Source organism: Nicotiana attenuata, chromosome 6 (genome assembly GCF_001879085.1).
Source record: "Nicotiana attenuata strain UT chromosome 6, NIATTr2, whole genome shotgun sequence".
In the NCBI taxonomy this organism is placed as follows: domain Eukaryota; kingdom Viridiplantae; phylum Streptophyta; class Magnoliopsida; order Solanales; family Solanaceae; genus Nicotiana; species Nicotiana attenuata.
Window position 1 is genome coordinate 34443313 of NC_031994.1, and position 12325 is coordinate 34455637.

Sequence of the window (12325 nt, forward strand, 5' to 3'; positions counted from 1 at the left end):
TTGGGCTTGGAGCAGTGTTGATGCAGGATGGCAAGGTCATTGCCTATGCTTCGAGGCAGTTGAAGATTCATGAGAAGAATTACCCGGTTCATGATTTGGAGTTGGCAGCCATAGTTCACGCATTGAAGATTTGGAGGCATTATCTGTATGGCGTGGCATGTGAGGTGTTCATGGATCACAAGAGTCTTCAGTACTTGTTCAAGCAAAAAGAGTTGAATTTGAGGCAGAGGAGGTGGTTGGAGTTGTTGAAGGATTATGATATCACCATTCTATATCATCCGGGGAAGGCCAATGTGGTGGCCGATGCATTGAGTAGGAAGTCAGCCAGTATGGGCAGTCTTGCTTATATTCCGGTCGGTGAGAGGCCGCTTGCTTTGGATGTTCAGGCCTTAGCCAATCAGTTCGTGAGGCTGGATGTTTCTGAGCCCAGTCGTGTGTTAGCTTGCACGGTCGCTCGTTCTTCATTATTGGAGCGTATCCGTGAGCGGCAGTATGATGATCCCCATTTGTGTGTCCTTAGAGACACGGTGCAGCGCGGAGGTGCCAGGCAGGTTACCTTAGATGATGATGGAGTTTTGAGATTGCAGGGTCGAGTATGTGTGCCTAATGTGGATGGGCTCCGAGAGTTGATTTTGGAGGAGGCCCATAGCTCCCGGTACTCTATTCATCCGGGCGCCGCGAAGATGTATCAGGATCTGCGGCAGCATTATTGGTGGCGTAGAATGAAGAAGGATATCGTAGCATATGTGGCTCGTTGTTTGAATTGTCAGCAGGTTAAGTACGAGCATCAGAGGCCTGGTGGTTTATTTCAGAGGATTGAGCTTCCCGAGTGGAAGTGGGAGCGGATTACTATGGACTTTGTTACTGGACTTCCACTGACTCGGAAGAAGTTCGACGCAGTTTGGGTCATTGTTGATAGGCTGACCAAGTCAGCACATTTCATTCCTGTGGCAGTCTCCTATTCTTCTGAGAGGTTAGCTGAGATCTACATTCGGGAGATTGTTCGCCTTCATGGTGTGCCCGTATCTATCATTTCGGACCGGGGTACGCAGTTTACCTCGCGCTTCTGGAGAGCAGTACAGCGAGAGTTGGGCACGCGGGTTGAGTTAAGCACATCATTTCATCCCCAGACGGACGGTCAGTCCGAGCGGACTATTCAGATCTTAGAGGATATGCTCCGAGCTTGTGTTATTGACTTTGGAGGTTCGTGGGATCAGTTCTTGCCTTTAGCAGAGTTTGCCTACAACAACAGCTACCAGTCGAGCATCCAAATGGCTCCTTATGAGGCCTTATATGGTAGGCGGTGTCGGTCTCCGGTTGGATGGTTTGAGCCGGAAGAGGCTCGGTTGTTGGGTACGGATCTGGTTCAGGAGGCCTTGGACAAGGTCAGGATCATTCAGGATAGGCTTCGTTCAGCCCAGTCCAGGCAAAAGAGCTATGCAGACCGCAAGGTTCGAGATGCGGCTTTCATGGTTGGTGAGCGGGTATTGCTCCGAGTGTCGCCTATGAAAGGCGTGATGAGATTTGGGAAGAAGGGCAAGCTTAGCCCTAGATTCATCGGTCCGTTTGAGATTCTTGATCGAGTGGGAGAGGTGGCTTATAGACTTGCTTTGCCACCGAGCTTATCAGCCGTGCATCCAGTATTTCATGTGTCCATGCTTCGGAGGTACCACGGCGATCCAGCCCACGTGTAAGATTTCAGCACTGTCCAGTTGGACAAGGACTTGTCTTATGAAGAGGAGCCGGTGGCTATTCTAGACCGGCAGGTTCGTCAGTTGAGGTCGAAGAGTTTTCCTTCATATCGTGTTCAGTGGAGAGGTCAGCCTCCTAAGGCATCGACATGGGAGTCCGAGTCCGATATGCGGAGCCGTTATCCTCATCTTTTTCCCGACTCAGGTACTTCTTTCTTTTCTCCGTTCGAGGACGAACGGTTGTTTTAGAGGTGGAGAATATGACGGCCCAAAGGGTCATCACCTGTTTTCTTACCCATTCTATACTTCCGAGGCCTTGAAAACCTCATTTACGGTTGCCTCGATTTGCGTGCGCAATCCGGGTGCGTAGCCGGAAAACTTAAATATGAATTCTGTGAGAAAAATGCTAATTTTTGACATTAAAATGAATAAATTTGACTTCAGTTAACATTTTGGGTAAACGGACCCGGACCCGTGATTTGACGGTCCCGGAGGGTCCATAGGAAAATATGGGACTTGGGCGTATGCCCGGAATCGAATTCCGAGGTCCCAAGCCCGAGAAATGAATTTTTGTGTGAAATTGTTTTCTGGAAATAATTAAGGAAATTGGAAATGAAATTTGATTAGAAGACTATGGTATCGAGCCCGTATTTTGGTTCCGGCGCCCGGTACAAGTCTTATATATGATTTAAGCACTTTCTGTAAAGCTTGGTTTAAAACGGACATCGTTTGACGTGTTTCGGACTTGAAACGGAAAATTTGATTTTTTGTGAAATTTGGAAGAAATCATGGATTTTGAGGCTTAATTTGATGTTTATGATGTTATATTAGTGATTTGATCGCACGAATAAGTTCGTAGGATGTTTTTGAGGTGGTGTGTATGTTTGGTTTGGAGCCCCGAGGGCTCGATTGAGTTTCGAGTAGGTTCCGGGGTGCCTTAGACTTAAAAGATCAGATGTTGCAGGTTCAGGAAATATTGCAGGTCTCTGAACCCTCTAGCACGGTCCGCGAGAAATCGTGTGCGGCCGCGGAGGGACCAGCGCGGCCGCGGTCGCCTTCGAGCGGTCCGCGGTGGATGCTGTGCGGCCGCGGTCGTCTTTGTGCGGTCCGCACGGGGCAAAGATCCGCAGGTCTTCAGGGAGGCATGTGCGGACGCGGTCCTTTTTGCGCGATCCGCGCAGGGAACTTCAGAGGGGTATAAATAAACGAGAATTTCAGTTATTTTACACTTTTCAAAAATCCAAAACATAAGAGGCGATTTTCCAAACAACCCTTCTTCTTTTTCAAAACGATTGGTAAGTGATTTCTAACTCATTTTCTTCACTCCTTAACATCTTTTAACATAATTTTAACTTCAAATCAAAGATTTTAATGGGAAAATTTGGGTATTTTGGGTAGAACCTAGGTTTTTCTAAAATTGGGGATTTGAACCTCAATTTGAAGTCCGATTTCAAAATGAATTATATATTTGAGTTCGTGGGGAATGGGTAATCGGGTTTTGGTTCGAACCTCGGGTTTTGACCATGTGGGCCCGGGGGCATTTTTGACCTTTTTGGAAAAAATGATGGAAAAGCTATAATTAGACTGTGTTCGTGTTGTTTAGCATTTATTGATGTAACGAAGTCATTATTGTATAGATACAATTGATTTGGAGCCGAATTCGAGAGGAAAGGCGGTTATTGAGGATTGAATTGGCCGTGGAAGTTCGAGGTAAGTGTTTGGTTTAACCCTAGCTTGAGGGACTAGGAGTTGGGTCTTATTTGCTAATTGCTTCTTGCTGTGTACGACGTATAGGCATGGTGACGAGTATCTATACGTTGGTGTCTAGCATGACCGTGAGTCTTTAAATTGTGAATATCTTGGTTTCGTTGTACTTCTTATGACTTGGTGGTGAATTCCTATTGGTTGTGATAAGTTGTGGAAGTAAATTGTGTCCTTTGAACATGGAGGAGCATTGGCTCAAGTTATATTTCCAATGTGAAAGTATATGAAACGATTGAACCCTTTGGAGCATTGGCTCAAGTGGTAAAGTGAATTATGAATCAAAAGTGAAAAGAAGAGAGAGTATTTAAGTTGCTCCCTTGCCGGGACGTTGTTGATTATTGAATATTTTCCCTTGCCGGGACGTTGAGGTTATTGATGTTGTACCCTTGTCGGGTTTTAATTGTTGTTTGTGTTCCCTTGCCGGGATTTTCATTATTGTTTTGTTATTCCCTTTCCCTTGTTTGTGATTGTTGTTTGGGTGAGGAACGAGAGTTAAAGCACGAAGGATGATGCCGTGCATTGTTTGTTTCTTGTGAGGAAAGAGTGTAAAGCACGAAGGGTGATGCCGTGCATTGTTTGCTTATTGTGAGGAAAAGAGAGTAAAGCACGAAGGGTGATGCCGTGCCGCATGATCTGCCATTCTGTGCTGATTCTATTGATTTTATGTAAGGAACGAGAGTAAAAGCACGAAGGGTGATGTCGTGCACGATTTATTATACTATTGCTTGGTGAGGATGAGAGTAAAAGCACAAAGGGTGATGTCGTGCACTTGTTGATCTCTGTTCCTTATTATTGTATGAGTTGTGCTATTTCCTTCATTACAAGGGAACTTTTACTTGAAATTGTTATCTCCCCACAGCATGCTTCCCCTCCTATATTGTTTACTTGTATTTCGATTCCGCTGTATATGTATATAACTGCACAGGTTTATGTGGTAGTCCGGTCTAGCCTCGTCACTACTTCGCCGGGGTTAGGCTAGGCACTTACCAGCACATGGGGTCGGTTGTGCTGATGCTACACTCCGTGCTCTTTTGCACAGATCCAGGTTTTGGACAGCAGCAGCAGCAGCACGGGAGTCCACCTTCACTCCACGAGACTCCGAGGTAGCCTTGCTGGCGTTCGCAGGCCCGGTGTCTCTTCTATCCTTTACTTTTGTCTGTTATCTCATGGTACTCGAGACAAACAGTTATATCTTCTTTCAGACTTTGTATTTAGTACTCTTAGTAGTTCGTGAGTGTTGTGACACCAATCTTGGGTAGAGGCTATGTTGAATCTTCCGCATTTCTATTCAGTTTTCTATAATTTAAGACTTCCGCTTATCATTTAATTTCGTTGCTTTTATATTATTGCCGATAATTGTTAAAAAGGGATTATGTTATTAATGAGAAAGTAATTAAATTTGGCTTGCCTAGCTCCCATTAGTAGGCGCCATCACGACTCCCGAGGGTGGGAAATCCGGATCGTGACATCTTCATTCTACCAAACACCTCTCACTTCCATATCTTCAAATCATATTTCAATAGTCTTAGCTTCTTGACCTCTGAAACTTGGGTCACCTTCCTACGAACTGCTATCTCATTGCGCCCTCACCATCACCCTGAGACCTTCGTACAGAACCCACATGTTCTTAAACCTAACAAGATTTGTTTTCCTAGATGAGTTGTAGATAGAGAAAATTGTTAATTGTGAATTTGGAGATCTCTAATGTGGAACTACAAGCATAAACTCAGATGTCAAAATAGACCAAGAAACAGATATATTTTACATATCGGAGAGTTACTGAATACATGCACTGCAAGTTTAATCAGCATGAGAAGGGCGAAGTTGAGGTGAGACTAGATGGGATTGCGGTGCCAAAATGCAAACAATTCAAATATCTAGACTTGTTATTTCAAGAGAATGAAATGATAGATGAAGAAATTACTCATAGGATAAAAACCGAATGGTTGAAATAAAGAAGTGCTACTGGGGTATTATGTGATAGAAGAATGCCTACCAAACTGAACTTTAAGTTTTATAGAGCAGCTATAAGACCAGTAATGTTATATGGTAGTGAAAGTTCGGCTGCCAAAGTCCACCATGTCCACAAGATAAGTGTTGCAGAGATGCAGATGCTAAGATGGATGTGAGGTCGTACAAGAGTAGAGAAGATTAGAAATGACCACATTCGTCAGAAGGTGAAAGTAACATGCATTGAGGATAAAATGAGAGAAGGTCGTTTGAGATGGATTGGTCATGTCATGCTTCGACCTTCATATGCACCGGTCCATAAGTGTGAAACTATGCTGAGTGAAGGTATTAAAAGAGTGCAGGGTAGACCTTAAATCACATGTAAGGAAGTTGTCTTAAAAGACCTACAAATTCTTGGAATCAATGAAAGATAAGTGACACGAAAGAAAAAGATCATATAGGGGATACCTACTAGTTGAGAATAGGTTTTAGACTTGCTAGAGAGCTTCTAATATTACTATTTTTATTATTATTGCTATTATTTTTATATATCTATTAGAAATATGTGTGTGTGTGTTTTTTTTTATATATATATATATATATATATATATATATATATATATATATATATATATATATATATTCCTTTTCACTTTTATTTTATTATGGTATAACGACGATTGAGTTGAGCTTAAAAAAAGGAAGTAGGCTTCATAAAGCTTACCCCAACTTGTTTGGAATTGAGGCGTTGTTGTTGTTGTCGGAGTCATCAAGGGGTGGAGAAAGGAATTTAGTTAACTCATTAAAGAGAAAGATTACAATCAAATCAGCACAACAGCTATTTCAGCATAAATTGTTGAAGCTATCACAATAACAATTTCAATTTAGAAGATCAGAAGCAATTACCATGGCTGAAACCTATATGGTAGGCCCTCGGAAAAGTGACAACAAATTCACCAGGATTCTGCACCAATCTATGAAAAAAAGAGAACATATAGTAGAATGTTAGCAATATTAAACAAAATTAGGAATTGCCACACAAGAAACCCCCAATTTAGTTCCAGAATATAATCAAGAGAATACAAAAAGTAAAGTAGGATCAGACAAAAGGAAACCACCTGCAGCAGGGGATGCCTGATGCTACAACAACTTCAGGTGATAAAAGAGTGGTCTTCTCGCCCAATAGCGTAAGAGCAGCTGGAGAGTAAAATTATATTTATTGGATCTGAGAACTACAAACATTTCTGAGCAAAAACTCCAAAATATCTCTATTTCAATGTCAACAAGTGAGTACCCAGATGACTAAAGCCAAAGATCTATATATAAATGACAAAAATTGAGCAGCCATATGAAAATTGTTTACTTCAATAGGTATTAAACTAAGACTTGAGAAGGACAAGTTACCAGAATGACAAGTATAACCACAAAAGACTGAACATCTGTAGCAATTCCAGAATAAGTAATACAGGAAACAGGATCACTTCTTAAGGAACTTTGGAAAGAAACTCATGCCCTTCACTCGCACATTTACTTTCTAACTTATGAAGAGATAGTTAGAGAGCAAATGCATGTTAAACCCCCTACCATGGCTAGTATCTCATAACTGCCAGCATACCACGCCTAAACAAATATAAAATGAACATGACTGCCAAAAGGCTATATAAAATGCTTAAAGAATAAGTGCATGATAACATTGTATATCATTTACGCAGCAACTTTTCCTTCTTCCTTTTGGAATGGTGGCTCCAGCTTCCAGAACATGAGGGGGGGATTTTTCTTAACTGATATGGTAAAGCCACCTCCTAAGCAGGAGCGCAATAGTATCTTTTTCACACTTTACTCCCTTTTACGACCAAACTTCCAATGTCATGGTTGGAGGTTGAGGACTCTACCACTAAACTATTCCTTCCTTGTCGACAATACGAGAAATATACAGAGACAACAAGCAAGAGTAAGGATTTTGGTGGCATTTGACCTCACAGATGGGAGAAGCAGCAAAGGAAACATCAAAGAGAAAAAACTACGGAAACAAAATTCCATTTCTCTCGAGATATTAGGGAGTACATTACCAGAATTACCCCAAATAAATTCCCTCTTCTCTCTCGTTGTTGTTCTTAAAAACCTTTTGCAGAATGAAAATAGTTATTAATAATAAATTCTTCAAAGATATTTTATGCTAACACTATCAAATTAAACTCCTTAAATAAGTAATCTATACATCTATACAACCTTAGTGCAACTAAAAAATTTTTACGAAGAAGGGAGGGAAAAAGGGCAAACTAGAATCTTCTTCAAGCGAGGGCGCCCTATGCTATGCCCCTTAATGAGTCGAATGGTCCTTCGACTTTCATGTGATTCTGACGGCATGCATAGATCTCATGAGACCCACCCACTATTACCATGAAATTTTTGGGTGTATTTACAGAAAAGGGGAAGATCGAGAAAAGTGACCGCAACCAAAAAGAAAATCTCATGGCAAAAATCTCTTGAGGCACCTAGAAGGGAAACCCACAATTGGATTCTTTAGGTGCTCGTTAACCTCTTGCCTCTACTCCTACAAAATGTCATGCTTTCAACTTTCCATTTAGGACCAGGCTAAGTCATTATTCATTTTCTAGTATAGAACATATCACATAGGCTTTTTAGCACGGTTATAATTTTTTTCAATCAAGTAATAAGATTTTATTAACAATAAGCAAAAACCACTCGTATACAAGAAGTATACCAAAAAGTAATAAACCTTATAGAAAGAGATAGTTTTCTACAAATGACATCCAATCTTCTATACCTACAAGAACTTCGTGAGTGCACCAAAAGGAAATAAGGGACAAGAGGTTGTTCCTTAAGTGTACAAAATTCTTCTTTATTCCATCAAAAGTCCTCCTATTTCTCTCTCCAAATGGTCCGTAAAAGTGCTAGTGGAGCAACACTCACGCCCCAACATGACTCACAATTCCCCGCCTAAACGTTTTTCATTGTCATCAACTAGCCTCAATCCCAAACTAGTATGAGTACTATTTTTTACACTGATAGTCTGACACACAATCACTTCAACCTCCTATACATTACTTACAATGAAAGAAAGACTATACCGGTGCACTAAGTAAGATTTTACATAAAGAACATATATTATACGCAAGTACAAAATTTCGAATAAACCCAGCCTTCTTTATGAAGAGCATTATGTCCTCTATATTGACTGAATTATCATATTGCTCCAAAAGTAATAAAAATAAAAGGTCCCACAAACTTTTACAAGAGTATTTCAACTCTTTAAATGCTCTTCTTTTTCATATTATCCACATGAGCACCAAAAGAGCTATTCCCTATGTTCCTCTTCTCACCTCTTCATTTCCACCCAATAGCATGTCTGTGATAGATTCAAGATCATCCATTTAACTCCAATATTCCACCATATACACCATAGCCTACATGTGAACGTCACCTTTGTCTTCTATATTACTTATATTGCTTTCGGGAAAGAGTCTCTCTTTTCCTCTACCCTACTAGAGTGCTAATTGGTTCCTTGATAACTTAATTGGTTAGCTTATATGAGTAGGTTAACTTGTTAGGTTTTTCTAGAAAATCAAAGTCCCCAGACAAAATTCTGGTATTTAAGTGGAGAAGTGCAAAGGAGCAGACCCATTATCCACCAAGTTTCGAACCCTGCACTAGTAGCCCTCGAATTACTCGGTTATCAAGAAAATACAGTTTAACTTGTTCAATGTAGGGTAGCACAACTTTAAAAAGAAACTTTGAAAATCCTTAAAAGAAGGAAAGCCCACAAGTTAGGTATACAGGCAACTTACTCTGTATAAGTAGTTTTGGCATTCAAGTAGAAAATTGCAAAAGCTTTATGTCCTAAATTTACTTTAATTTAATATATTGACAAGTATTTCAAAGTAGGAACCAAGATCGCTTTGAGTTAAATAGTAGTGTAAGTTGATTCATAGGATTATATCCCAAAATACGGCTTGTAGTATAACAGTTTCCCAAGGAGAAGAAAACAGAATAGATATGCCGAGCTACAAAAACAAAGAAGGAAAACAATGGATATGACGAGCTACAAAAGCAAAGGAGGAAAACAACAAAACAAGGTTTTCTCCAATTGTACTAAATAAGGGGCAATGGTGAGGAGAAACAACTGATACACCTAAAAGTTACAAAAAACTCAACAATCAGGGATGGGGTTAAGGAGCTGCTGGCTGCAATTTTCTAGGTCAATGCACCTTGAAGGGAGGCATTCTTGAAGAAGGGAGAGATACTCCACCAGATACCAGTCAAAATTAATTATACCATGTTTGAGAGGGGCAAAAAGGGAAAAACAGTTGGAAAAAGAATGAAAAGAAAGTGACAAAGAGGTTGGATAACTTTTGCTATGATGAAAGAATAGACTCTAGATAACTTACAAAAAAAAGAAGAAACTTCTAATGGGAAGAAAGAGGGAGATCCTAATTCTGAATATGTTGCTATTACTTACTGCTTTCTTCATAGTAAACAGGATATAGCCACTTCTTTAGATGATTGAATGAGGTCTGGAAGCTAAACACAAAACAATTTGCAAATGGCGCTATCAACCATATTTCTGAATAACATCTTGAAAACTTATCCAAAAGAAGTGCAACACGGCAAAAAACAAGCTTCCATGGGTTAAAAATATCCAAATTCTGAAAGCAATGGACAGTTATACAGTGACTAACATACATGTCAGGAAATCTTTCCAAATGGCAATAGCATATAGAGCAATGACCAAGGACAGTTATTGTGTAAAAGAAAAGTATAAGCATAACCCCAAGGTTACCAACTATGATATAATCTTTCCAAGAGAACTAATTCTTTCCATCTTTTTGTAAGATTACAAGAAATGAGAGTTGAAACATTTCAAGAAGCTAAAGAATGAAAGAAAATAAAATACTCCTTTTTTCTTTTTCTTCTTTGATAATTTTCATCACATCATCGACAAAAGAATATATCCATACCTAATCGATCAGTATTTCCTCCATAAGCATGATGACGAATGACTTCTTCAAAACTAAATGCATAATCTCCTGGCACAGCATACCAAGTCTTAGGGGATCCCGTATGAAGAAAATTCAAACTATGAAGCTCGTGATCCTCAACATGCCAAGCAAACCAGCTAAACAACATCCCTATATAGACCATAGGAGAAGTAACACCGGGGATATCATCTGGCATGAAGCGAGTCAGTGACCCAGGCGACCGTGCAATTACTTGCAAATTCCAAGGACTGTTTGAAAGGTTCCAACCAGCACTACCTTCCATTGCACCAGCATTACTACAATCTTTTGGCCTAAAAAGGGACGAGTTTGTGATTTTCTTTGATGGAGGGGTCAACAAAGAAGCGGATCGTGTCTCTACGCTATGACATGGACTTTTGTCCGCACTACTACTAGAAGTACCTACTTCATCATTCTTATAATAACCAGAATTTCGTCGACTATTTCTATCGGGAATTGTCCTCTTCTGTCGCCTTCTCCTCCTGTGAAAATAATGAAAGAGTCCCTCGGGCTCCCCAAATGCAGAACCGGGCACATCATTTGCATATTCCACGTAGATAGGGTCCTCAGAAGCCCTCTTCCAAAACATTGCCTCCACAACTAATGGAGAAATCTCTTTAACCAAGCCCAATTGACTCCTGGCAAAATTCTTCGACTTGGCTTCAAACTCCTCTATTGTATAAACCTCTCCACTTTGCCACACTTGCTTCTGAGCTCCCAATGGATGAAAACCAAATTCCCTTTTTATCTTCCTCTTTTCACTACGCCCCAATTCTTGATGCCGCGTGGTAAAAACTGCCCTAAATTCTCCACCATCAACATTTCCCTCATCCTCACCACTTGTTGTAGACGAAGTATCACGATTGGCATTCAAACCCAACTCGGGGCACTTGGATAGAGACTTATTCAAGTTATGAACCACATACTTCTTTGAAGGTTTAGGCAATGGTGGAATCACCTTACAAATACCAAAAGCACTAGCTTCCTTCTCAATTTTGGATATATAAGCAATGGGGTCAGCAAATTCAGTATCAGTAGGTCGAAATTCAGGTGCCAGGGGCAACCCTTTAAGCCATTCTGGTATATCCACACACTTCATCACCATTCAACAGAGAGTACCATAACCACAATAACTCAAGAGAATATTGAATTAATTAACCACCCAAATAAACACCCTAAAATCTACAGGCTAAACGAGTGAGTTTACACAACTAAAAAACCCTAATTTGAGCTTCTGTTCCTCCGAAAAAATACAGGAACTGGAAAAATGTAAAGGCGCGACGTATGATAAACAGTGAACCTGAAACTTTAATTAAACTTTGAGGGAATTCTTCAAATACATCCACGATGAGTAAGAAAAAGTCAAAATCCCCAAACATTGTTGTGTCCAGGTTATAACGGACAGTTTTGACTCTTGAAGATGCGTAATATAGCACTTTTAACCATCATTTCCTTAACATACGCCAGGTGGGATATGGCGCACAGCTGCACCGACGTCAGCGGGACATATGGTTGGATCCACCGGACCAAAGTAGGTACGTTGCGTGGGATTTGCATATATATTTAGTTCTGGGGTCACTATTGTATAGGGCAAAATTGGTTAACATTAAATGACCAAATAGTAGCACGACACGTGGAGACAGAGACAGACGGAAGACAAATCGAGTAAGGACAAAAGAGCCGGGATAGCAGTTGTGGTCGGTATCGGATTGACGCCGAAGGGAGCGTAATCAACGAGAGCGGGTCGAATGTGTGTCACAAGATGGCATTTAATGAAAATATTCCTTAGTATTCAATAGGCAGCAGTTGCAGAGAATTGGCATTCATGGCACGCCGTTACACATTCATCTAAGAGGGGTTTGATCCTAGGATCTTGTTTCCTAGGTATAGATGTAAATAGTG

At 40.6% G+C, this 12325-nt stretch overlaps 1 protein-coding gene across 1 annotated transcript in view; it reads right to left on the bottom strand.

The window, feature by feature from the left end:
- Positions 1-11959, bottom strand: part of LOC109226819 (probable lysine-specific demethylase ELF6) — a 32650-nt gene extending 20691 nt beyond the window's left edge. The window contains exons 1-3 of the mRNA XM_019391686.1: positions 10385-11959; positions 6524-6602; positions 6312-6379 (exon numbers count right to left, since the gene is read on the bottom strand). Of these exons, the coding sequence (XP_019247231.1) occupies positions 6312-6379; positions 6524-6602; positions 10385-11528 (1291 nt within the window). The 5' untranslated portion in view covers positions 11529-11959. The remainder of the gene's footprint in view (positions 1-6311; positions 6380-6523; positions 6603-10384) is intronic.